This window comes from Podarcis melisellensis, assembly GCF_964234715.1.
Source record: "Podarcis melisellensis genome assembly, chromosome: 11".
NCBI lineage: Eukaryota > Metazoa > Chordata > Lepidosauria > Squamata > Lacertidae > Podarcis > Podarcis melisellensis.
Window position 1 is genome coordinate 59,774,836 of NC_138543.1, and position 26,745 is coordinate 59,801,580.

The 26,745-nt window shown below is 43.7% G+C and overlaps 1 protein-coding gene and 1 long non-coding RNA gene across 8 annotated transcripts in view; one reads left to right on the top strand and one right to left on the bottom strand.

Moving 5' to 3' along the window:
• The window catches only part of KIAA1328, a 197,215-nt gene that overhangs the window by 161,957 nt on the left and 8,513 nt on the right, over positions 1–26,745 (bottom strand). For 5 of the 7 annotated variants that reach the window (XM_081929770.1, XM_081929768.1, XM_081929769.1 and 2 more), the window contains 2 exons: positions 23,512–23,606; positions 14,700–14,815 (listed from right to left, as the gene is read on the bottom strand). In XM_081929770.1, coding sequence (XP_081785896.1) covers positions 14,700–14,815; positions 23,512–23,606 — 211 coding nt within the window. Of the gene's footprint in view, positions 1–10,258; positions 10,295–14,215; positions 14,665–14,699; positions 14,816–23,511; positions 23,607–26,745 lie in introns of those variants that run through there. The other 2 variants (XM_081929772.1, XM_081929773.1) reach the window with 2 other exon arrangements.
• Positions 18,697–20,817, top strand: LOC309380282. The gene is made up of 2 exons (XR_014172802.1): positions 18,697–19,732; positions 20,173–20,817. It is a non-coding gene; the product is annotated as an uncharacterized lncRNA (long non-coding RNA).

The window sequence follows — 26,745 nt, forward strand, 5'->3', positions numbered from 1 at the left end:
GAACTTGGGTGCACAGCATTCTCACAAACATGAGGTGCTGGGATGGGAAACACTTTAGAGCCACCCCTTCCTGCTTTGTTGCAACTTAGCGCGCTAACATTTTCTCTTTTCCAAACATGCCATGGATATTCTAAGGGAAGCTGAAGATTTAAGCCATTAGCACCATGTGAGGACAGAGAATAGCACTGGGCTTGGATTTAGGTTCTGCCTCTGACATGAAGGCAAGTCTATATCCTCCAGCCACAGACCCTATGTGTAAGTAAAGGGACCCCTGACCATTAGGTCCAGTCATGACCGACTCTGGGGTTGCGGCGCTCATCTCGTTTTATTGGCCAAGGGAGCCGGCATACAGCTTCCGGGTCATGTGACCAGCATGACTAAGCCGCTTCTGGCAAACCAGAGCAGCGCACGGAAACGCCGTTTACCTTCCCACCGGAGTGGTACCTGTTTATCTACTTGCACTTTGCCGTGCTTTCGAACTGCTAGGTTGGCAGGAGCAGGGACCGAGCACAGGATTGTTGGGAGGGCAAACACAGTAAATATATGCTGCATAAAAAACAAGAGTAGCCTTTCCTCCTCTCTTTGACATATCAAGCTAATCTGAGAGCATTCTATAACTCCCTTCAGTCCTCCATTCTATTGCTTCCTTTATTTCTTTGTCCTCTTATTCTCTCCTTCTTTCTTCTTTCTTGTCTCTTTCTCCTTATCTCCATGCCCTTTCAATCTCTTCCCACCTTCCTTTCTCCCACCTTATTTCCCCCCTCTTTCTTTTCCTCTCTCCCCTCACATCCCACTTTAGTATTACTCTCCCTTTCCCAACCTTCCCCCCCTCCCTTTTCTTTTGTCTACTGCTCAGCAGAACCTGAAACTCAGCCAGGAAGGATGATTTTAAGCCCATTTCTGGAGCTGCTGTGCACCCCCTCCCCTTAATTTGGAGGGTGGCCCATCCAAGGCTTGCAAATGATTATTTGACTTGATCACGTAAGTTCTATACTGCTTAATATATATATATTTTTAAATCTCTAAGAGTTGGACACACAAAAAACAACCCTGATGCAAGAACAGGCATCTTAAACAAAATATTACAAAAATACAGTTACATATAAAAATGTTGCATTTCTACAAAGTTACTAATATAAATAAATCAATATCGATTCATTTTCATTCTGACACACCCTCCCTCTCAGCCTCCAGGTTCTCACCGGGGTCCAAATATTGGGTTGCAAGCCCCCCCCCCCCCCCGAGATAAAATAAGGGGTCCTAAAGGGACAGAAGAGAGTTCAGCGCTGGGGGAGGAAAAGCGGAGGATTGCTGCTGCCCCAAAGCAGCCAACCTGCCACTTCCTCTGAGATTGCAAACTGTGTTGCCGGATCATCAACCTAGAACCCACAATCATGGAGCTTCAGAATGACTGTGTTTGGTTTCAGAACTCTCATGCAAGGGATGGGCATGGGAAGAGGGGAAAAACTCCACTGCCTCCTCCTGAAGCCCTCTGCTTTTCTCAAAGCAATACCACAAACCTCAGGGAAGGGCCAGGGTCCAGCCCAACTGCCATTCTTCAAAACCGACTTCCCACTCTCGCATCAGGCAGCAGCATCCCAATGCACATTAGCTGCCCCTCAAGAAGCTAAAGCAATTAAATGCCACCAGGACAAGACAAATTTCAATACACCACCAGTTCGTATTAAAAATGAGCCCTGGGTCTGATAGGGCGGAAAAGGACCGGAACACATCAATAAATTTATCATGATGTTCTCCTGCTTTGGCTTTTGACTTGTCTAACTCCAAGGGGCAAGTCCTTTGACTTTCTTCCTTGCAGGTCTGTGTGTGTGTGTGTGTGCGTGCGCACACACAGGGTCAGGGCTCTGGCATCATCTTATCCAGAGCTTCAATGCTGCCAAACAGCTACCTTGCCTCATTTCATCACTTCTGATAAATCTGCTGACCTCTGCATATAGCGGCTTGCTTTATACCCTTCCAAAAATTATCGTGCAAAGAAAAATAATTCTCTCTGTAGAGACTCTCCTCCATGGGGGAAGAAAGGTTGCATCTCACGCTCCTGCGAGGAAAGTAGGTGTCAGAACATTTCAGAGCAGCGGCTGAGGTCAGGACTGGAGTTTTTTTACTTCTCACAGCTATTTGGAGTGACACAAACTACATCTAAAAAGTGCCAAGAGGAGTTTTTTTAAAAAAATTTTTAAAAAAAATCCTTTGCAGTTTGGGGAGGGATCGAGGAAGGCAAAGCATCTCTGATTTGTATATTAAAGCACAAACATCTGTCCTACTGATGATATTCTAGGGAAGCACATTAGCATAAAATTTAACGATGTCAAATAAGTGGATGTGAAATAGGGACTGCGTAAAGCCACTATTTCCAAGCTTGACAGAAACATCACTGTTTAGAAATGCAAATGAAACCATTATGTTCAATAATTATATGAAAATATGAACAGTTCAGCATGTTTTCCAGCCCTGATGGCGGTTAATGGGATGTACGCTTATGTAAATAACTACTATTAAAGCTAATGCTGAAAAAAACTAATAAATTCACACTAAAGCAACTGATTTAGTACGCTTTTAAAGCCCAGCAGTGCTCACTTATTAGGAAGGAGTGCATTCTTATGTTTAGAACTCATCACTGTTACAAGTCACTGCAACTCCATCAATTACCCGGCATTAATGAAAATGGGACACATACAAAAAAAAATTATTGCCTCTCAGCAGTTTTCCTTAAAGACAAAATATAGAGGTATTACTGCCATGGGGCCTGGAGGGGAACTCATCAGCAACATAATCTTTATTGCTACAACTGCACTTCCTGCATTTTAACCCAGGGGTATTTCTCCTGTCCCAAAAAGAGCTATGCTTTCCATGAAATTTATAACACACCTGCATTTCAAAGGGAAGCTCTGAAAACTTAGGAGTCACTTCTCCAACATAAAATAGAGACCTGCTCCAAGCAAAGCGTAACCCAGACACCAAGCTAAGGTGCCGGGGCAACAGGCTGGGGTGTTGAACCTGACCGAATCCATATAAAGACTGTATGTTTTGGTCTGGCCACTTCAATTCCCTTCAAAACAATCGTGAATCTTGGGGTCTTTCCCATGCTTGGAGTTGGAACCCAAAAGATGACCAAAAAATAACCGTGATCAGTGATGGAGAGTTGGCCTACTAATCATCTTCAAACTGTCCTTCCAAACATCACTGGAAGGGTGGGTTACAACAAGCCTCATGTCATCTTTAATATTGCAACCCAAATGGAAACTTATGAGAGAAGTCCAAACTTGGCATTTCTATTGTGATGATGAGGGCCGTTTTCGATCCAACACCATGCTCCGATAATTCAGTGTGACACTCTGCCACAGCGGAATTCACTCAAGCAAAAACTGTATGCAAGAGATGTTCACCCAAGCGCTGAGGAAAGGAGATCCACAAATTCCTGAGCTCCAGGTTAGGACCCTCTCCCTAACACTTGGCTTGCCCATAGGTATGGTTTTCAGTTTGGTGGCTTCATTGTCTCAAGACCAAATTATCTGTCCCATGCTAAATTAATCCCTGGATATATAATTCATCTCATTCCTCTACCCCAGATTTTTGTTTTTTGCAATGCTGCCCTGTGCAGAGTAGCTAATCTGCTGCTCAGGGTAATTCCTCCTTCTGTTTGAACAGAGTAAGTCCTTAAAGCTGAGTAGCTTCTGTTGTTGTTGGAACTATGCTGTCAAAGGTCTAGGAGCATTCAATAAAGGCACAGCTCTGGCAGAACCTGCATGTGGGGAGGAAATAATCAAGCTGTCCATCATCGTTTTAGGGTGAGTATCCTTCCAAAGGAAGATTTGGTAAAGATGGACACACATAATAAACTGATAGCAAAGTCTAGACTTTTTTAAAGGCTTCCAACAAAATGAGACAACCGTGGGATCTTCTTGATTATGATCTCCAGTTCAGTTCTTTAAAGATACTCATAATCTTGAAGAGACAATCCAACCTAAAGTAAAGAACTTTAGCACCTCTGGATCTCCATCTTGGTTTTTGAGGAGTGACATACAAAAATAAGTTTCACATTTAGCTTATCTACATCTGATTTTATTTATAATCTGGGAGGATCTGCCCAACTGTGTAATTCTGCCCTCTCTGTTCTGAGATTAGGGGAAAAAGTAGCACTTAAAAAACATATACTAGATCAGGACTCATGCCACAATGAACTGCTTATTCCTTCAGGGACATGGTGATAGGGCTGCCAACTAGGAGTTTAGCTCTAAACAGAAATTTGAGCAGCCACCGGGCCTGGTTCACACACTATCATAAACTGCAGGTACAAACTATGGTGTGCTGTGAACAAAGAGCACGCTGGTACTCACTGCTCAAATTGCACCAACCCCACTCCTCCCTTTGAAAGAACCAAACCAGAGGATTAGCTTAGCACTGCATGTGAAACAGCACGCATGGTTAGTTTCTCTCCAAACAAACCATGAGAGGAAGCCAAGAACAAACCTTTTTTGGACAGAACCCAACCACAAGGGCTAGTTCACACATAATGTTAAGCCAACAAACTTTTTTTCCTCCTGTGTCAGAAAAGGGAAGGGGGGGGGGGAGAGCATGATTTGAGCAGCAGGCATGGTAAGCCACAGCTCGTTTGGAATTATGGCTTACTAGGACATGCAAACCAGGCAATTTCAGCAGCAACCAAAATTAGACTACAAGACAGCAGCAAAGTTGTTGTGCCTATGACAATACTGCAAAGCTGTGTTATGGGATTGCTGAAGTTTCAAGGCAACTGGAAACATATAATATTGTCATGGTCTTCAAGGAATTGGCAAAATTGAAACAAATATGAAATGGAGGACACTTAAGATGTGAAGGATCTTAGGCAGAACAGTTTCAACAAAAAAAGAATCATAATACTAATTTTCTAACATGCAGCTACTCACCACAGCAAAAATTCTATAGACAGTAGAACACACTCATGTTTCCTGAACCCAGCCAGGCAAAAGCAAGAGTTTGAGGAAAGGTCTGCAAAAGTGCATCACTTTGGGAAAAGGTATGAAGGGATGTCGCGGGCCAAAGAATTATTTAACTGACCCTTCCCTATACCCCAAATCAAGCCAGTACAGAGGACTGGAACTATGGGACTGAAACTATGACAGTCAACTTTGCAATGGGAAAACACAAAACTCGTCACCCTGCAAAATTTCCTACATTTAGCTTAAAAGGAGGATTGATGGTAGGGGACTGAGGAGGAAGAGATGGGAAGGACATTGAAGAACTTGCCAACGAAAGGAGGGGACATTTTTTAGAAAAGGACAGGTGGCAGATTGGGAGATGACAACACCCAGTGAGCAGAAAAGCCAGAAACATCAAGTCTAGGGCAGGTTCAGTAGAGGGAGAAAGCAAAACAAGCCATTCCAACTCAGTTGAGCTTTCTGAACATATTCCAACCTTCCAAAAACCAGAAGCTTGACAAAAGAGCTAGCACTACATTGCAAAAATGTGTGCCATTCCTCTTACTGAGAAGAGGATGTGCTGGAGCTTGATGTGAGAGTCAATACAAGATTCTAGATATGCATGCTTGCAAATTGGCAAAATACTGCTGATATTTCAAAGCTGAGACTCTGATACCTCCATCTTTGAGCTGGCCTCCCTCCTTTACCCTCTTCTCCTCCTGTGAACTTTCTTTTCTTCTGTCTTCTCTATTATTTTTCTTTGAGCCAGCTTTCATCAAGTTGGAGGTCTATCCTCCTTTGAACTTACACAACCTCTTTTTCCTGTCTTTGGAGGAAACCAACGCTTTTAGTGGATGTTGACTGCGAGATGAATGGCATTTTTAACAATATAAAAGGGGGGAAATGTGGAAATCCAATAAATATCTGAATTTCAAAACCATGTACTTGGTTGAATCCTATTAAAATGGATAGTATGGGATGCAGAGTTCCTTGCTTGGGTTCTTAAACTTACTCTACTTTTTTATCCAGAGTTGGCCCAGTGAAGTCACAGCAGACAGCTCAGGTCACGACAAATGTACAACCTGAAGGAAGCACAAAAGGCCAGACAAGAAGCCATTGAGACACCAAGCGGGTGGTGGAAGCTAATTTGTTCACCACTGCATGGTTACAATCATTGTGATAAATGGCTTGCAAAAAAAAAGGGATACCAATTGCTTTCACCAAATAAATCCTTTTATCCAAAAGGGAAGAGAAGGGATAAAAAAGTGTTCTGCCATCTGAATCACCGAAACTACTTTACAAGTGAAGGCCATTCTAAGGTTAAAAACAGTAAGACAAATTTGCTGCTGATTAATAATAAAGCCATTCATTTTATTCTTCAAATCTAAAGTAATTACAAGCCAGAGTATGGCAAATGGATTTAGCTGAAGCCATTATTACGTCAGGAAAATCCTTTAAAGAAGAACAGTCATTTAAAAGACTAAACTGAATAATGAACTCTCCCGAACAACAATTATTATGAGATTGATTTATTGAAAGTGCATTTAATCATGCAAGAAATGTTTAAAACTTTGCAAAACAGTTCAGTAAGGCAGCAACGCCAATCACGGGGCTGGCCCAACGTGCTCATTACTGCCGAGGGGGCAGGAGAGACAGGGGAATTCATTTCGGTAGGAGCAATAAAGTATATCAATTTCTCTGAATACACATTTCTAGTCAATTTGCTACAGTGCAGGCTCCAGCAATTAATGATCTCATTTACCACTTGTGCCTCCATTTAGGAGACCTCAATCTTGGCCTTCTCTTGGGTCCAAGTGTCAGCAAGCAGACCATAACTCAGAAATGCAACCCGTGTGCACAGAACATCCACAACGCCAGGCAGGGCCCACTGTAAAATTATCACTGTGGTGTCCGTTTCCACACAGCAAGTTGCGTGTTCAAAGCAGCTCGCTCGCCACGCGGACAGGGGAATCTGCCACATGCAGCCTGAAACCTTTTGAGAGTTGGAACTCATCCATTTCTAAATGAGCACTAAACAATTTCTTAAACTAATGAGGGAACACTATATTACTGAGACTCCCCAGAAAGTATCTCTGTATCAGGGAGCCAGTGCAGACAATCCTTGAGCAAGGAACAACTTGTTCAGAGAAATCACAGCTAGGCTATTATTTCTTTTTTCTCTCCCCGGCCTCCCAAAAATCTGGACTGACTATTCATTTAGGTGCTTAATTTTTAACTTGCCCCACCCCAGTAGCTCGAAAGGCAAGTCAACATTAGTGGTGTGTGTCTTGTCTTGGAGTACCCGGCAAGTCCACGCTGAGCTAGCATTCTAACCTGGTACTTCTCAGCTCTTGGCCATTATGCACCACCCACGACCAGCTGTTTAGCCAAGCCCCTAAAAGCCAGAGCAGACAATAAAGGATTCTTAGCCCCTAAAATCCTCCAGATCACACTTCAGGTGGTTGGAGAGCCACCTGGTCCAATTTGCCCCACTACAAGAACTCACAAAATCTGCCTCTAACTCAATTAACACTGGGTGCCACAAGCAAAGGAAGACTCCGCGCCAGAAGTGCCTGCAATCCAGGAAAGAATTGAAACCTCCATAAGAAGTGGCAATGCAAGAGGAGTGATGCCTCTGCAAAAAAACTGTGGGTCTTGGCAACTGTCACAGACAGGGCTATGGATTTAATAGGGGCCAGAATCACTGCCTGGACATGAAAGTTTGGCAGGGTGCCGCTCTGCATGACAAGACAGCCCATTCGGGATTGCCATGAGCTTCTGTGATGACACCGCTTTGAGGTTTAATCCCACAGAGCTGGCATTAGGGGCAAAATGTCATTCTTTAAGGACACCCTGTTAATCCTAGCTTCCACAACCACGAGCAACCCAATCTGCCTTTGTTCTCATAAGCGTCCAGTATTTCAAGGGACAAACTAAACCAAGTGAATTAAGACCGAAAGTGTCTTCAAGAGCATTTCTGAGCTTTGATAAATTTAAACACTTAGCATTATTTTAATGCCGGTCTTCCTTGATGTTAGTTTAGGAGTTCATAAAAATTTCAAGGCATGTGTTATTTACCCAACAGCCCTTGACTACGCCTTCTACATTTAACAAGTTGCTAAATACATATATTATTTAACTGATGCCACCATTATGGTTGAGCATATAAATATTCAGGGAGTTTTTAATAAGCTGAGCTTTTATCCATTAGGCCATAATGACTGTTTGGAAACCTTTACTAGTGGGGAGCCAAGATGCTCACTATGGGCACCATCTTCAAAGGCTGGGTACTCAGGAATTATCGGCTCTTTTTCTCCATTCTTCAACTAACCGTCTCTTTCCAGAGAAAAGAGAGTGAATTGGTTCAGAACTACGCAATACATTCCTCACCCATAATTTGTGAAGCCTAGTTTTGGCAGCTGAAAGGTCCAATGTGCACAGAGTCCACGAAGGTATAATAATAATAATAATAATTTATTATTTATACCCCGCCCATCTGACTGGGTTTCCCCAGCCACTCTGGGTGGCTTCCAACAGAACACTAAAATACAATAACCTATTAAACATTAAAAGCTTCCCTAAACAGGGCTGCCTTCAGATGTCTTCTAAAAGTTTGGTTGTTATTCTTCTCTTTGACATCTGGTGGGAGGGCGTTCCACAGAGCGGGTGCCACTACTGAGAAGGCCCTCTGCCTGGTTCCCTGTAACTTGGCTTCTCGCAGTGAGGGAACCGCCAGAAGGCCCTCGGCACTGGACCTCAGTGTCCGGGCAGAACAATGGAGGTGGAGGTGCTCCTTCAGGTATACTGGACCGAGGCCGTAAGAAATATTACATTCCTTTCCCTTCACAATTATTACATAGTGATATTCACAGCCATGTGGCAAACAGTGACCTCAGTTCACATGCAACTTTAAACCACACTTTTAAAATAAACTATGGTTTAATGCACACTAGCAATTTTCCCCTGACTGTGGTGTGTGAGAAAAGAAACAAATCAAGAGTCTAGTGAACCCAGTCTCATGGCTTGCTTCCTCCAGAAACTTGACTTCATTTGTGGTTTGTTTGGAGAGAAACAAACCATGAGCCCATGTTCACACATCCAGCTTGTACCTTCACCCACCTGACACAGTCAGGAGCAAAGGAGGAGCAAAGGGCTGGTGTGAATGAAGCCGTTGTTTAACACAGATTGCAAAACAGGGAATTCAGGAACCAGAACCAGAACAGTACATTAAATACCTCGACCAGCAATACTGATACAAGGATATTCTCAGATTACTTGTGTTCCGTGTGCCAGAAGAGCCAAATTCTGAGCCATGTGGCAAGACTACAAATGTGTGTTTCGCCCTTTGTAGAGACACAAGGCTATTAAGTACTGGCAGTGACTATAACCGGGTGCTAAACCGCTACCAAAACTATCAATCATGCACCTGCCTGGCTAACTAAGAGATGGAAGTTGGTATGCAATTTCAGATCATTAATGTCCAGCCAGGCCAAGCACAGCACTGCATGCCAACTCAAGCTAATGGTTGCTCTACGCTATTGGAAGCTAACTTTTCCCAAACTGGAGGACCCACCAGAAATGTTCATAAACACATATTCAATTTTAATTTCTGCGCAGAGACATATTTTTTATATTTTTGTAAATACTAGGATTCTCAAGAGTTCCACAAATGCTACGGACTGCAGGAAAAAGAACTCTGGGTATGAAAGCAGCCCTGCCCGACTGCAGAGGAACTGCATGTAGCTTGTCTCTGCCTTAGGCCATTAAAGAGATGATCAAAGGCATGACTGACAAAGGTCATAACACAAAGACAAGGTCCATTTTAAGCACATTGCCATCAGCACACACACAGCCACCTGCATAGCATTACATGGGATCCTGAAGTAACCAACTCAAGACTCTGTATCTGTTCATGGCCCCTTCTGAAAACTCATTCCACACTTCAAGATGGTGGGTAAGGTAATAAAGAATGCCAGAATTCTTTGCTTATGAAATGAGCATTGTTCATCATAATCTTCCTTTTATTTCTGCTTGCTCACTGCTGATGTTTTTTTCTTTTACTTTTTGTATTATTGAAATGTGCTTTTATAACTTACTGTACATCACTCTGGGTGTCTTGTATGAAAAAGCAACGAATGTGTTTTATAAATAAATATACAGCATAGCTAAAGTGATTGTCATAAATAGACACAGAACGCACCCATATACACACCAACTTAAGTCTCTCTTGTGACCATCAGTAACAGTCACAAACCTCGGTTTTGCACACATGCGCACGCGCAAACACCACCAAAACCTAAGGCGCATAACTCTCTTACCCATCCATGAAGAGCATTCACAGGCACCTCGAGCCCCTAAAAGGAACAGACTATGTTTACAAATCTTATATGCTCAAAGCTGTTCATTTGTTCCATTATCTTCAGAAGTCAAGAGCCAAGACTGGTTCAACACAATGTCCCACGAAGGCTAAGATGACAGAAATTGCTTAGAAGTGGGGACAGCACAGCACAACCATCACAAGCCATGAACTTCCCTTACGATTGTTTGCAATCTTGATTAAAACTGGATCAGCTTCATCTACACTCCCCTGGTTATGCTGACCGGCTGCAACCTTCTCTGACGTCAGTGGAGAAATATTCTTTGCATCAGAACTTGGCTTCTAAAGTTCCTCTTTATTTACCTTCATGGGGTTGTAGCCATTGTCAGTCATACTCAGAGTCATCTAAATCGAGAGGCATTACCAAATTAGGTCCATTGATTTCAATGGGTATAGTCAGAGAAACACTCAGCTGGGCACAATCCAATATTCCTCAGAAATATTATATATCACTCCTCTAAGAGAGCCTGTTAAAATTATCCCAAGGCTATAGGAAAAGAGTTACTGACACAAATGCGCTCCAACTGTAGTATACAGTTCTTTCTTTGGCAAGACCTGCCCACAAAATCCCCTTCTACCTGACAATGATATAGTGGGATAACCCTTTCTCTCTAGCTGGTTAATGATTTCCTAGTTATTTTCACCCCCAACCAATGTTACCATACAGCAAACAATGCCAAATCACCACAATGTTTTCAACTAACCCTGAGGGTGGAAGATAGAAGCTCGCATTTAAAAATATGCAAGCATAACATCAGCACACAACAATAGACTATCGAAGATATGGTACCCCAATTGCAGTAGAACCAGATGGCCCCTAATGTCAACATCAACTCTTACGATTCTGTGAATTGTTCCAATTCTATGAAGTGTGAGGGGCTTTTTCAGCCATTAAAATAAATGCTTCTGGCTACTTCTGGGGTGCCCTGTGTAAAGAAATGAAGTCGGGAAGTGGGTGTTCATGAAAGAAATGCACCTTGGAAACTGCCTGCACTCCCCCAGATTTCTAACACAAATTTAAGAGCTTCATAAAAGTGTCAGGGAGCAGGAGGCGCATCACCTATGTGTCCATCCCATATTTGTTTTAAGCATGTCCCAAACAGATGCCTTCCCACATTCCAACACAGCACCAAGTTTCCTCCCCTTCTTTGCAGAAGACCAGGCATTTGTATTCCAGATTGATAAGTCATTTACACAGTTCCTTGGCCACTGAGCAGACTTCAAGAGAACTGAAATTAACTGATCAGAGGTATGTGAAGGATTTTGAATCATTCATGTATGATGGATAAGTGTTCGCGTAGTTAAAATTATATTGTTTTAAATTATGTCCTTGTTTTATGTTTCTAGTTTTTATAGAGTTTTATGTAGTGTAAAATCGCATGTATTAACCTTCTGCCATCTTTGCCAGACTTCTCCTGAAAGAAGTATTTATGCTCGAATAGTCTCTCGCCAATAAAGGTAAAAACAAAAACCCAAAGGGATATATTTCCTTCTCGATAGCTCAGTAGCACTCATTAGCATTAATGGAAGTTACGCATGCAGAAATGCGCCAAAGGAGAAAGAATGCCCCCCGGAGTGTGCATCCCACCTCACATCCATAAGGATATGCAAAACTCGATGCCTAGAACACTGCGCCGCTGAAGGAACGAAAGACACTATGAACACAGCAAATAAGTAGGAAGTTTCAAACTCTGTTCTAAAAGCATCAAGGCTCAGCCCCCTAATACCCAATCACACAGTTAAATAAATAAATAAAATATTATTTATACCCTGCCCATCTGGCTGGGCCTCCCCAGCCACTCTGACAGCTTCCAACGAAACATTAAAATACCATAATATATCAAACATTGAAAGCTTCCCTAAACAGGGCTGCCTTCAGATGTCTTCTAAAAGTCTGGTAGTTGTTGTTCTCTTTGACATCTGGTGGGAGGGCATTCCACAGGGAGGGCGCCACTACCGAGAAGGCCTTCTGCCTGGTTCCCTGTAGCTTGGCTTCTCGCAGTGAGGGAGCCGCCAGAAAGCCCTCAGCACCGGACCTCAGTGTCCGGGTAGAATGATGGGGGTGGAGATGCTCCTTCAGATATACTGGACCAAGGCTGTTTAGGGGTTTAAAGGTCAGCATCAACACTTTGAACTGTGCTCAGAAACGTACTGGGAGCCAATGTAGGTCTTTCAAGACCGGTGTTATGTGGTCTCTGCAGCCGCTCCCAGTCACCAGTCTAGCTGCCGCATTCTGGATTAGTTGTAGTTTCCGGGTCACCTTCAAAGGTAGCCCCACGTAGAGCGCATTGCAGTAGTCCAAGCGGGAGATAACCGGAGCATGCACCACTCTGGCGAGACAGTCCGCGGGCAGGGAGGGTCTCAGCCTGCGTACCAGGTGGAGCTGTTAAACAGCTGCCCTGGACACAGAATTGACCGGCGCCTCCATGGACAGCTGTGAGTCCAAAATGGGGTGCTGCAATGGGGCAGCAGGTGTTTTGCCCTCTCATCAAATAATTCTACAAGCAATGATCTCTCTACTGGGGGATATTTGTTTGTTTGAAGCTGTGGGTGTGGTCAATGCAACATACAATTCCGAGAATAGGCATTGACAATGCAAGTAATATACCCTAGAATAGCTGTTTAACTGGAATGAGAGGATCAGGCCAATGACCCATCTAGTCCAACATCCTGTTCTCAGAGCGGCCAAACAGATCCCTGTGGGGAATCAACAGGCAGGACCAGAGCGCAAGAGCACTCTCTCCTCTTGAGGTTTCCAGTAACTGGTATTCAGAAGCATCACTGCCTTCTTCTCTGCAAGGTGTGGGGATTTTCCTTACTCACACCTTGCAGTGGGGAGGGGGGAAAGGAGAGAGAACTACAAGTGTGATATTTCCATTAACTTTTGAATAAGGCAGGTGCATGTGGCATCACTGGGAATCCCTGAGGGATTCAGAAGCCCTGCCTGTCCCATCAGGTGATATCCCAGAACGGAGTTGGAACCAATGAACTTCCCTGGCCAAGCAACAAGCTGTCCAGGGGGGTTGGGGGTGGCAGCGGGAGATTCCCAGCTTCCCGCTTGACACGACGGTCTACCAAGGATACCTGAACAATGTTCTGCTTTACTTACTGCCCCTACCCTTCCCGAATCCCACCCCACTTTCTTCTACAGAAGCACACCCAACAAGCCCTACTTTTGCACCCAATCTGGCTGCAAGGTGGGAAATGACACTGCGCCATTTTGGTACCCACCCCCCTGCCCAGGTACCTCTTGTTCTGTTTTTCACTCCGTGATCAAACCATAAGTCAGTCAGTCAAACTGAAAGATTAGCACTCTTAGCTCTGGTTAAGAAATGAACCCACAGTGGTAGTTCAGACACTCCTGTCTGCCAAGGGCCTGGGTCAATGCCTGACCAACATCCTCTTTTTTCTTTTTAATTTGGGAATGCACACCCTACCCTACCCTACCCAAGATCACTGTCTGTTGCAGTCACCAGCAATTTTATTCTGAATCATTCAGCCCTGTTGTGCAAGTGTTGAAATAAATGACTATGTTGGAATTTCAAACACCGTAATGCCTGGCAAACATCCTGTTTGTTTCAATGGGGTTTTCAGAGATAAAGGGAGGAATTCAGTGATGCTAAGGCAATCATTCCATCAGGGCAACCAACACCCCCCTTCTCCTCCCTGCCCCCTGCATGCTGTTCTGGAGGTTCTCCTATCCCCACAGCGCCAATTTCAGGGGTGATGAAGGAAGGAGAGGGGAGGAAGGCCCGTTGTGCAAGCAGAAGTTCCTTGAACACAGTTTCTATTGAGGAGAGTCATTAGTTGAACCCTGCCCAGTGGTTCTGGTGACTGAGGACCCTTCTGCCTATTCAATGTTTTCCGAAAAGGAGAGGGAGGCCACATCAAAGCGCACCTTGCACTGATCCGATAGTGTGCCATTTGCTCCAGGTGAGGACCATGCCAGGGCCAACATTCCAGGCACCCGGCAACACCCAGCTACACAATGCAGGCAAAGTGCGGGGTGATATCTCTGGAAGCCTGCATTAGCCATCCGTGAAACTGCTGGAGCAAGATTAAGCAAGAGAGGTGGGAGGGAGAAGTCTATATTTTACTAACGCACAAATTCTGTTTCGTTGTTTTTAAGTTGACAAATATCTATTTCACAGCAAAGCAACATCCTGGGAACAGCTGGGTGGCACTTTCAAGCTCAAATGAGCCAGAAGTGCATGCTGGCAAGTCACCTCCGATTGCTTCTGAATGGCAGCACATGGAGATTTATGCCCGGCTATAAATTAGGACAATTATTTCTCTCCGGTTTGCTTTTTATTCCAGGCAGCAACTCTGTGTTTTACTCCCCACCCCCACCCCCCACCCCGCTCTTAAATAAAAAAGGATATCTTCCCTTTCTTTGATGATGAGTTCGTTCTGTTCCTCAAGTTGTCTGATCTTCTTCTCAAACGACTCCTGCTCAGCTTTCAGGCGCTCCTCTGTCACCTCTTTTTCCTCACTCACCCTGAAAGAATGAAAGAACACACACGCTATCAGACAAATATTATGCATGAACACAAGCGGGGAAAGCTTCTGATCAGGGCCAGCCTTAGGCATCAGGGTAACTTCTTCCCCCACCCACCCCAATCTCGCTCCGAAACATCGGGAGGGGAGGGAGAAATGTGTGGATAGATTTACTACTGCTGCTGCTCATTTACATAGCCCCTCTCCTCAGCAGAGCAGCCGATTCCTTTTATTGCTTTCAATCTCACCAGCCGCCATGCAAAGTGAGTCATTATTATTGCTGTTTTACCAACGGGGAACGAAGGCTGAGAAAGTGACTTGACCAAGACCAAACACTGAGCCCACTGGCAGAGGTGGGACTTGCTTTGACTGAGGAGCAAAAAAGTCTCAGGGTCTTATCTGCGGTTGAAGCGTATCACCTCCAGCAGCAGGTGGAGAATCAAATGTCTGAAAGTTTCCCACCTCATAAAATATCGTATTTTATAGCTTGAAAGACCCTAAGACTCTTGAAAGACCATAAGACTAGTTATTAGAGGAGGAAAACAAGAAAAAAAATATTCTGAATCAAATGTTGTTGAAGAGGAAGGAGGAGGGAGGATCAGGCTAAGGAGCCACCGGTCCGTCCGCCCCTTTGGGGAAACTGGATCTGCTGACCAGCTAGCAGCGTTGTCCCTGCTGGGGGGGATCGGAGGAGGAGGGCGAGACGAAGCAATACTCTTCAGCGAAGCGGGAGGAAGAAAGGAAGGGAGCCCTTATGGAGCCCCTTCCTTTCCTCCTCCCGCTTCGCTGAAGAGGCGCTGCACCGCTCTGCTGAAGCCAGTAGAGCAAGAGGGAGAGCTGCTCAGCGCCTCTTGGTCTACTGGCTTCCCAGTGAAGCAGGATGAGGGATGGAAGGGGCTCCGTAAGGGCTCCCTTCCGTCCCTCATAGTGCATCGCTGCGAAGGCATCACAACAAGAGGCACTGTGCAGCTCTCTCTCTTGCTATGCTGGCTTCAGCGATAGCTGCGCAGCCTGCATTCGCTCCATAAGATGCACACACGTTTCCCCTTACTTTTTAGGAGGAAAAAGTGCATCTTATAGAACGAAAAATACGGTACTCTCTACACCAGCCTCCACCAACCTGGTGCTCTCCAGTTGTTTTGGACTATGACTATGAGTTGCAGCCTAAAATACCTGGTGAGCAACAGGCTGGTGAAGGCTGATCCACGTTACATATCATGGAGGAAGCTCTAGGCAACATTTGGTCCCACACATGGCCCAAGGGTAAACCTCTTGCTCTGTCTGCAGATCTCCCTCTCCATTTCTTCCCTCACCTGCAGAGAGGGGATCCTGCAAACTCTGCTGGTCCCTGACTCTCTCCCCCGAGGACTGGAGGATTGTGTCCTTAAGGATCGTAACTGTGGTGCTGCTTTATTTTGTGATCTCAGCTTTTTTTTAAAGTCAAGTGTTGATAACATGCTGTCAAAGATTTACGCTGATGTTATTAGGGGAGGGAGGGAGGTTGTTCTGTGTATGAAATAAAAATCCCCCAACACTGATAAACTGGCTGAGGAAACCATGAAAAGCCATGTTGGCGATCCAACTGACAAACAAAGGAATGTGATATATAATAAGCAAGAAAACAAATCTGTGTCTTTTTCATGAGCTGTTATGAGCCTCAAAGCCAAATACCGACAGGTGTCTGTATATAAGGCACAGCCTTGGCTTCCACTACTAACATCTACCTCCTCTGCATCTAGTACTATACCAATGTGTGCTGCCACAACTCTAGCTCATTTGCACAACTGGAGAAAGTGTTCCTCCAAATGTTGGGGGGGGGAGCAGCAGCACAGTGTGTGTGTGTGTGTGTGTGTGTGTGTGTGTGTGTGTGTGTTTGGCCGGGGAGGGGGACAGCCCTTGCAAAGAAGATAAGCCTTAGAAGATACAATTACTCACAGGTGACCAAAAAGACAGCAGAGAAAATGGATACACATGCTTTGTCAGATTATGTCAGATTTATGTCAAGGCCTATTCAAGACCTGCTGGAGATTACTGTGTACTTTAGTGCTTTATGCCTCGTGGTGGAAATGCCAAAAATGATTTCTGGGTCTGTCAGGAAGGAAATCACTGGAAGCTAAACAAAAACTTTGGCTCACTTGCTGTACTTCCACTTCCGATTCATCTCCCCAGAACATATTGTTCTACATGTTACTTGCTACAGTATGACAGGAGCACAAGCATGATGCAACTCACTTGCGTTATCCTTTGGAAAAACTAGCGGTTTTCATTTTATTATTTCAACGGTGCACTGTACTTGTTTTAAATGGTATATTTTTGTAACCCACCCTGGAACCATTTGGGGAAGAGTGAGCTATAAATGCAAATAATTAATGAGCAAATAAGTAAAGGCTTAGGGCATTATTCAACTACCGTGTTGCATCAATACAAGGATTTCCATGTGTACAATGGTATTTTCTTCCCCCGACGCATATTCCACAACCTGCCCAAATCTGCCCCAGAGGGTTGTGGAGCTGGTGGGGAGGAGAGGGAGGGAATATTCTGTTGCAAAAACAGAAATCCTTGCACTGACCGAACAAGAGATTTAACGCTATACTGGATTCCTCCCTAGCTGAATGGAGCTCAGCTGAGGTCACCAGGTCAGGTTAACATAAAATGAGTCCTTGCTATCAAAAGAAAATACCACCTCATCCAATGACCTGTTTCCTGCAATAGTCAACCATTACGTATGACCACACACCCCTGCTGCTATTTTCCACTAGCTAGCATTCAGACGAAGAATACCACTGCCACAACCTCCTCCCTGAACAAAAACATACAAAATGCGGCTTTGTGTCAAAGTAATTTGCCCATCTGTTTGTGTATTTATTTATTCATTTATTGAATTTGTATATTGCCCTTCATCCAAAGATCACAAGGCGGTTTAAAACATAAAAATGCAAAATGAGAAAACAAAATGCCTAACAGAAAAGACAAAAGCAAACCAATAACCCTCCTACAAACACATTTAAAAGGACATAGATCGGTTAATCAGCCAAAGGCCTGGTTACAGAGAAACAGTTCTGCCTGTTTTTCGCCTGTGGCAAAACTTATTTTTCAAACGCAAGTCCCTAGACATCGGGTTCCCCCATCATTTAGAAAGCCCAAAACAAGAGCAGGTGTGAGAAGAGGCTCGTCTCCACTCATTAACAGTGAGCTACCTCCAAATTCTTAACTAGCACGCGAAAGCAGAATTCTCTTAATTAAGGATTTGAAGGAGTAACAGGAAAGGTCTCCTGCTAAGGAAAAGCGATACCTGGCAAAACAAAAGCTGGTGAAAGCTTTGCACAATGATATGAAAGGCGTCATAGAGGAGACATTATGTTTCAACATTTAGACCCCTGCATTTCTTATCAGGGTGCAGGCTCAATATTTCCTTAAGAAGCTTTCTTGAACAGATACACACTTGGGATTTACAACATTTGAACCTTTGTGTGGAAAATGGCTAAGGGAAAGACGTCCTGGCCTGTGCGGAGCTAACATCTAGCTCAGAGCATTCCAAACGGTCTGCCGCAACACATTAGTGTGTTGGGCACAGTGTGTAGATGTGTTGTGTGAATGCCCCCTCCTCCTGGGGCTGGAAAGGGGTTAGTATAACCTCCGGTTTGTTAGTAAAACTGAATTACTGTGCCGTGACATGATGCATGTCTTAAAAATGTGTCGTGAACACGAAATTTGGAATGCTCTGATCTAGCCATAGCTGTCAACATTTCCCTTTTTTTAAGGGAAATTCCCTTATTCTGAATAGGATTCCTCACAAGGGAAAAGTTGACATAGGAAAAGTTGACAAGGGAAAAGTTGACAGCTATGAATCTAGCTGCTTCAACAGACAATTGAAGACCAGGAGACTCAGCCACAGAATGGAGCTTTGGTTGGAACATCAGAGCTGCCCAGAGTGGCTGGGGAAACCCAGCCAGTTGGGTGGGGTATAAATATTTATTATTATTATTATTGGAGAACAAGAAGGGGAAACCTATGTATACCTTTGCCCTGCTGTTGTGACTTTCGTATCACTGTCTATTTTATTGTGTTTAAAAATATATTGTAAGCCACCTTGAGCACTTCGGTTAGTAGGCAAGGTATAAATAAACACTCCTAAATTAATTAATAAATAAATAAGCAAGCAGCTCCACACAGGAGCATCTGCATAGGCCAGCAAGTGCACAAGGTGAACAATACAAGACTGGCCTGCTTACTCTGCAAAGTGGACGGTGTGTTACAGGAATGAGAAGAAAACAACAGTCATGCTAAGCTGCTGGGTTAGAACTCAGCAGAGGTTGGATGGCCACTTGTAATGGATGCTTTAGTTGAGATTTCTGCATTGGAGCGGGTTGGAATAGATGACCCTCAAGGTCCCTTCCAACTCTATCATTCTATAATTCAGACTAGACAGACCTCCGAATTGACACAGCAAGGCAAGCAGGTTATTTTCTTAAACACCACTAGTGACATTAGAGGAGGATTATTTGGTTATCTGTATGGAAATGAGGCAGGTAGACTGTTATACAGGACAGTCTACCAGGAGCATCAATCTTGAAAGAATTGCACTGGCTGCTAAAATATTACAGGGCCAAATTCAAGGTGCTTAAGATGACTTATAAAGCCCTATGACAACTTCAGACCTGGATACCTCAAGAAGTGTTGTCTCTTGTTCATTTGTATTCTCCGGGAAGGGTCTGTTGCTGAAATTTGCTATGCAGCAACACAGGGGAAGAGCCTTTTTGGTGGTGGTGCCCCAATTGTGCAGTTGCCTCCCTTCTGAGTAACAGCTCAGCACATATCAATTTTCATTAGTGCCTGACTGATTAGTGGATATTAGTCCGTTTTGTTATTCTGGCATGGTTGATCTTTCTTGCCTGATATTTATAATGTGTTTGTAATGGTTCTACGGGTTGCTCGTGCGTAAGCCGGTGCCAACACCTGGCTGGGTTGCCTGAGTGAACCTTTTCTGTCCGGACAGCCACTCACCCGTGGCTGTCTCAATCACTGGCAGAATCCGACAGTGGGCGTTTCTTAAACTTCTTCCAGCAAAGAAGCTCTTTGACGCCTAGTCTCCTCCTACTCTCCCTGCACGGAAGCCTTCTGCGCAAGGAGGGTGTAGGCAGCGGAGGACCCTTACTCTCCCCACTGGTCCCCGGCAAGGAGTCAAGGGACCGCCTCGCCGATTCCCCCATCTGCCCCCCTTCTCCACTGGTGCTACGCTGATTCTCTTCCCCAGAAGATGGGCTGCCTCTCCCCATCCCGGGATGCTCTCTGGAATCCCTCTGGAGCTTGCTCTCTCCCTCCGGCACTGATGGCAGTTCCCTGACAGTGTTGTTTCAGTTTTAATGTCCCCTGTCCTGGGACTGCCTTTGGCAATGCAGGGCAAGATAAAAGGAAAAGCAACAAATAAATCAAGTGAAGAACCAAGGTGTAAAACAACTCCTGCTGATCAAAGCATTAGTCTAAGAAATCAGAGTATGGCAGTCAATGCACGGTTCAAAACAGAAAAAAGGAGTATTCCTACTCTGTTTTGTTATTAGGAATTACACCAGAGCTGGTTAATAGTAATGGGGGGAAAGAACCCTTCCATCTTTTCCAAAGAGAGAAGAAAATTATGGCAAGCATTAAAAGAGTGGAGGTGAAAGAAACTAAAGCTTAACTCCCTCATTACGGTGAAGAGGTCTTTTTAATTATATCCATTAAAATATGATTAGGTTTAAAAATAAAAGGAAAACCAAGTATAAGAGAGTGTTACGCTCATTTTACTTTTCAGAATTAATGTTGCTGCAACTTTCTATTTTTCTTCCAAGAAATGGAAGGTAGAATTATCAAGCTGGCCCGGGGGGGGGGACGGGGACTCAGAGCATCCAAGACTTAAAAAGAATCTTGTTCTTAAATGAGTTAATGTATGTATACAGAGGAGATAAAAAAAGCTTTTCTTAGAAAACAAGGGGGAAAGCATATATATTTATTTAAATGAGGATTTTTTTTTAAATCCCTTAACATCTCTTCAAAAAATAACCCAGTTTGAAATAAATTCAACACCAACATAAATGGTAATGATTACACTTATGATCTTTTACAACTGAACCACAACCATCTTGGACCCTCTGCCCAGTTCTGACATAACAAACCATGGTTTGCCATTTTGTGAACAAGCGGCTGACTTGCATGCATTCCCGCAACCCTTCTTCACACACTAAGGAACAAACTCAGAAGCTTGCAGGACCAGGTTTGATATCCTGTAAACAAACTACAGTATGCACAACACATGTTTTGCCACAGTTGGTTTTCAGAGTTCTCTACTGGACAAAATATGGTTTATTGCAAATGAAAGCACCTGACAAGGGCATCATCTCAAGGACAAACAGAGAAGGATTGAAGTGGGTCAACTCTTAGTGGTTGCTCCCTGTGGTTCATTCTGCTGGAGATAAAAAGATAAGATATGCCAAACTCGGCTAGGCCTCAAGTCCAACCAGGCTAGATCTCAGTCTGTGATAGCTATCAGCCAATTATCCCCCAAAATACACAGACAGAGGACAATGAAAATACAATTCCCCCATTGTTCCCAGCATGACTTGGTTCTCATCCTGACTATTAGGTGACCAACAGACATAGCCTCATATTACTGTTTGTCCAACTGTTTCACTTAGCAATTTTTATCATAAGCCACTTTGTGAGGGAATGCTCAAAAACGCAGGGGTAGAAAGTAATTATAATCTCCTCTCCCATAACTTCACCCAGTTCATTCTCAGTACCCAAATATCACATTCTGCCCACAAGCTATACAGTAGGGAACACAAACAAATATGCAAACACATGCAAACCTTGTTTTCCTTGTTTTCCATTCTTACATTAATAGGAGAGCAGTGATCACAGACTCATGGGAAGAACAAGAACCTCATAATGACTCAAAGCAGGTTAAAGCTTTTCAACAAGAAACTCCTTCTCTATCTCTGGTTACAACCAAAGGTAACAGAACATCCGAATTGTAGGATGATGCTATATAAAATGACAAATCTGGATAACAATACATGTTATCCCCAACTGACTCCAGCTTCAAGGCCTCAGGAGAACTGCTGCATGTTGAGCTTAAACTAGGAAAATGATGAATGGTGCATAATTGAAGAAGACAGTGGGATTGGCTGAGGAGCAGGGAGCTAGAAAAGTATGTGCAAGGCTTATTAGCGCTGCTTCCGGACACTGGACAGCCAACATACAGCCCACCTTGTTTAATCCTTCAATCGATTCCAGCAGCACATGTTCCAGCCTTTACCACAGCTTAGATGACAGAAAGCAGAGACTATCTAGAATGCACCTGCAAAGCCAGTACTAGGTAGCTGAATTATTAAAGGGACAGTGCAGAACCGAGGGTTTTGCTGTTAGCCACCAATTTGTGTTCAGGAGTGAACCAAAGACAGGCTTGGCTGAAGTGGATGGCCATAGGAAACGACACTCCTGCCGTCTTGTAAGCTTACATACAGCGGCATAACTGATGTCTCTATCCCTGACCTTCTTGCCAGCTAGGTCAGGAAGATACATAACAATTCACTCCTCCTCAGGAAGCTAGGTTGCAACAATGACAATGGGATAATTAATAAGCAAAAGGGCACCAGGAGCAGGTTTTGAAATCCTGAAGTCTCCGCTTTAAGATTATTGTGCCAGGTTCCTTCAACCAGCTGCGAATCCCGTAGAACTGAAAATACAAACTAGACAGAGCAACGGCACTTCCAGAATGAGTCAGGCAACCTCAAGTCAGATTACCTGCACACTCACAGTTTCAGGAGCACTCCAGCAGGTGCCAAGAGAACTAACTTGTATCTTTCTAATTAATTCTAATTATTTAGAACACTTATTTCAGAAAGTTAGAATATTGCTTTTATATGTGTTTAGAATGGTGAGTGTATGCTGCTGCACTTTGTTGTTAAAACTATCTTTATAATAAATTCCTTATTTTTATATTATTTCCATGTAGACCCACCTTTGTCGTTTGAGAGGGTTCAGATAACACACATTAAGGACAGCGCTCTGTGTGACTCCCGCTAAAGATCCTTTGGGAGGGAGTGTGCTCTCAGGACCACATGGGTGCTGGTTTCACACAAAGCCTCCAAACACACATGTCTATCAGGCCCCATGTTAGTATGTCACAGTCCAAAGCAAGAACTTGTAGGTGCTTGGGGGGGAAACAGCAAAGTGAGAGAGGGCACAATTTTTCAGGCCATCCATGACACAACTTTTGGAGAAAACCCTTTGAAGACCTTCCTTAAACAGCAGCAGTATCTTGCAACAGAGGCAGACAACTGCTCCATGCCTTACTTGATCATACCTGTGCCAGCAAGGAGTGGTAATACAGTGGTACCTCGGGTTACAGACGCTTCGGGTTACAGACGCTTCAGGTTACAAACTCCGCTAACCCAGAAATAGTACCTCAGGTTAAGAACTTTGCTTCAGGATGAGAACAGAAATCGCGCAGTGGCAGCGGGAGGCCCCATTAGGTAAAGTGATACCTCAGGTTAAGAACAGTTTCATGTTAAGAATGGACCTCCAGAACGAATTAAATTCTTAACCCGAGGTACCACTGTATGCTTTTAATAAACATGAACGCTTAAATTTCATAACAGTAATTGGAAAGAGAGTCTCATCCTAAACCTGATGCATTATCAGACAGTTTATCCTCACCTTGCAAGCTCCTTAATTAAGTTTGCTATGCGCCTCTTGTCTTCAGGACATAAATCCTTTAGAGAAGCACTCTTCATTCCTCCTTTGTCAGGGACCTGAAAATTAAAATCAGCATTTTAAAAAGCAATCATTAACATGGAAGAAGTGTTTCTGAATCTACAATAAAAGTATTTCAAGCACCAGAGGCTGCATATTCAGCCCCAGATGAATTAAGAACTGAAGAGAACACAAGTTTTTAAACAATAAAAAATCAACCAGTAGGATAATTTCCCAAATTGTGTGCTGGAGGATTCGCCATTAAATTGTGCTTCTAAAGATAAGCTCCAGCTGGAAGGAAAAGTTTGAAAGGGGGTGGGGGAAGGAGAGTGCAGCCAATTTATCCATTCTGTAATCCTTATTAATAATTTTATTTATTAATTGGTTGACAATGCAGTTGTTTCAGGAGAAAAAGATTGCTCTGCCCAAGGTGCTATTGAGAAAAGTGTGCAAAAGTCAACCCATGAATATATCATATAACTATCAATACAATATGATGTGTGAATGTTAAAGGCTACCTTGCTAAATGCAGTAGTAGGGGGGAAATGCTTACAATAAAAACAGTTTATCATTTCAATAAATACTATTCAAGATTTAAAATGCTTGATTTTTTTTCCTCTGTGGTTATTTCAGAATTCGGCATTTAGTTCATGTTTAATCCAGTGCAGTTCACAATTCAACATGCATTCCACGGCTCGGTCAAAACTGATGCTGCTCAAAGACTTATAAGGAGCTCCAAAACCCTCACCGTCGATAGAACTAATGTGCCTGCCATATCAACCCCACTTTGCTACTGTGCAGGGACCAAAGGAAACTGAAAACCTCAGGTTACTGCAGCAATGAAAATGTCACTGCCAGGGCTATGGTCATCCTCCCTTAGTGTAAGAACTGGCTAACTTTGCACTCCTTGTCCGCCAGAGGGCATTTCATGCTACATAAATGCTCAGTTCCCTTCAGCTCTCTGCATGCATGTAACAGCTAAGTCTTGAATTTTCACAGCTAATACAATGTGCACCTTCAGAGAGCTGAGTTGGGAGTCTTCCATTATATTCTCAATTTCAGTCGTGTAATAGCACCTTTCTTCAGCACCTTTCTCCACAGCAGCAGAACAAAAATACAGAGAATGAGCTAGAAATTACTGGACTACGCAGAGATGAAATCCAAGAGTAATTAATGACTAATGCTTGAACAAAACGGTGGTTTAGAGCTTAGGGAGGATCTTTGCAGAGAAGGTCCCAATGTACAACCTGCCACACCTCGCACAATCACACCAGTTGCTGCCGCTACCGCTAACCTGCTGGAGCAAACTCGACAAAGCCTAAATTTAAAAACTGTTTCAACGCAAACACATACATACACAACACAGACATGCATATAAGCATAGGTATTCCTTAGATCCCAGCCCTTGTCTAGGCATTTGTGTCTCTGCTTTGTGCATGAGTTAAAAACAACCATCCATTTTTCTGGTGACGTGACAGCAACTCAACCCTCTTATAACTAGTATAGGGTGATCCCACAGCACAGGGCCCCAGCCCCATAGCTGTACTCTTGCCAGGACAAGAGGAGCTCAACAAGGTTGCAGCAGCAGTAGTTCTCCTTCATCCTGCTGCATCCATTTTGTACAAGAAGGGGAGAAGGGTACTTCTTCAGTCAGCCTTACAAATACGTCAAAAAGTTACTAGCCTGCAATATTTGTTTTGCCCCCTCCTCCAAAGTCAACATGGAAACACAAGAAAAAGTGCCTTCTTCCATGATGGATGGTGGAGGAGAGACACTCTGATAGTCCACTGTGTTTTTTTGTGCTGATTCTGGATGAGAGAAGACTACTCTTCCTTTACAGCTAGCCAAGAAATCAAGTGAGCTGGCTGCTCAGTCACCTGCATGAAAATCCTGGTTGCCTGTGGCTACTAGGCAAGTTGTCAAATACAAGGCAGTCTTCAGTTATTTTAGAACCCATCCCTTTCACCTTTTGAGTCTTTGAACACATGGATGTCTCCATCCCCTTAGGTGCCACTTTAAATTGGCCAAAGGCTAACAACACAATGCTTTTTTTCCCCTCTGAAGAGCTTGCCATTTCTTGCCAACAGAGGCCTGTGGGAAAGATCACAAAGAATGAACAAAGGGTGTGTATCTCTTCTATGTGATGCCTCTTCAAGAGCATGACTGGGAGTTGTGGCTAGACATTACCAAGGAAACATGCCCTTCTGGGTTCAGCTACTCCTTTCAAAGAAGTCTTCAAAAGCTAATAAAATTATTATTTTAAGCCCTCTTTGAAATGGATAGAAGCGATCAACCTGTATCGAGTGATGTTTCTCACAACCCCAGGCATTAAAAGAGCTTCATTCAAACCTTTTGATTTGTGTTTAATTTAAACAAGCTTTTCACTCAAAGCACTTCAAGTTAACAGCTGCAGGTTACATCTGCGAAAACTTTCTCCGCACTTCTCAAAAAAGGATGACTAGTTCCAAAGGCAACAGCTCACTCCCTACATTCACACCAAATAGATGCTCTCCCATTACGTTTGAGAGAAGCACCCATTGCAGGTACCCTGAGTCAAGTAATTTCTGCAGCACGTATCCTTGGTGGACACTATGCATAGTGCTGTTAAAGAAGCAGCTTTTTCAAAATCATGAAAAACATGAAGGAAAGCCTGGTTTGCAGAACAGGACTGTCCCAAAACACACCTGGGGAACACTGCACTCCCAACGATATTCACTATTTCACCAGCATGAAATATATGACTGGCAGATTATCTGCTTAGGTATCAAGAGGAAGTCATACTTTTTTTAAAAAAAGGCACATTGAGAGAACACATTTAAGTCTTAACAAGCTGTGGGGAAAGGGAGGGCACTCCCTGAAAGCCAGTGGCAGCAACCAAACAGCTAAGCAGGGGCGAAATGGTGGAGATATAGCATGCAATAAGGAGATTGTCTGAAGAGAGAGGTCAGTAACGCACCCAGCGCACAGATCCAGGGGAGAACCAAATCTCATCTCAGCCACAAATTCAGTTGGCAACCTTCAAAACCCAAGTGTCAAATCCCAATCCATTCACAGTATAGGAACTAATACATACAGGATTGTGGTAAGGTTTGCAATATTGCACAAACAGCTCTGCACTGTATATTGTAAGTGATGTAAGTGTAAGTGATGCATTACTCCAATATAGGAGCAGCACAAAGATCAGAAGGGTGGCTGAGC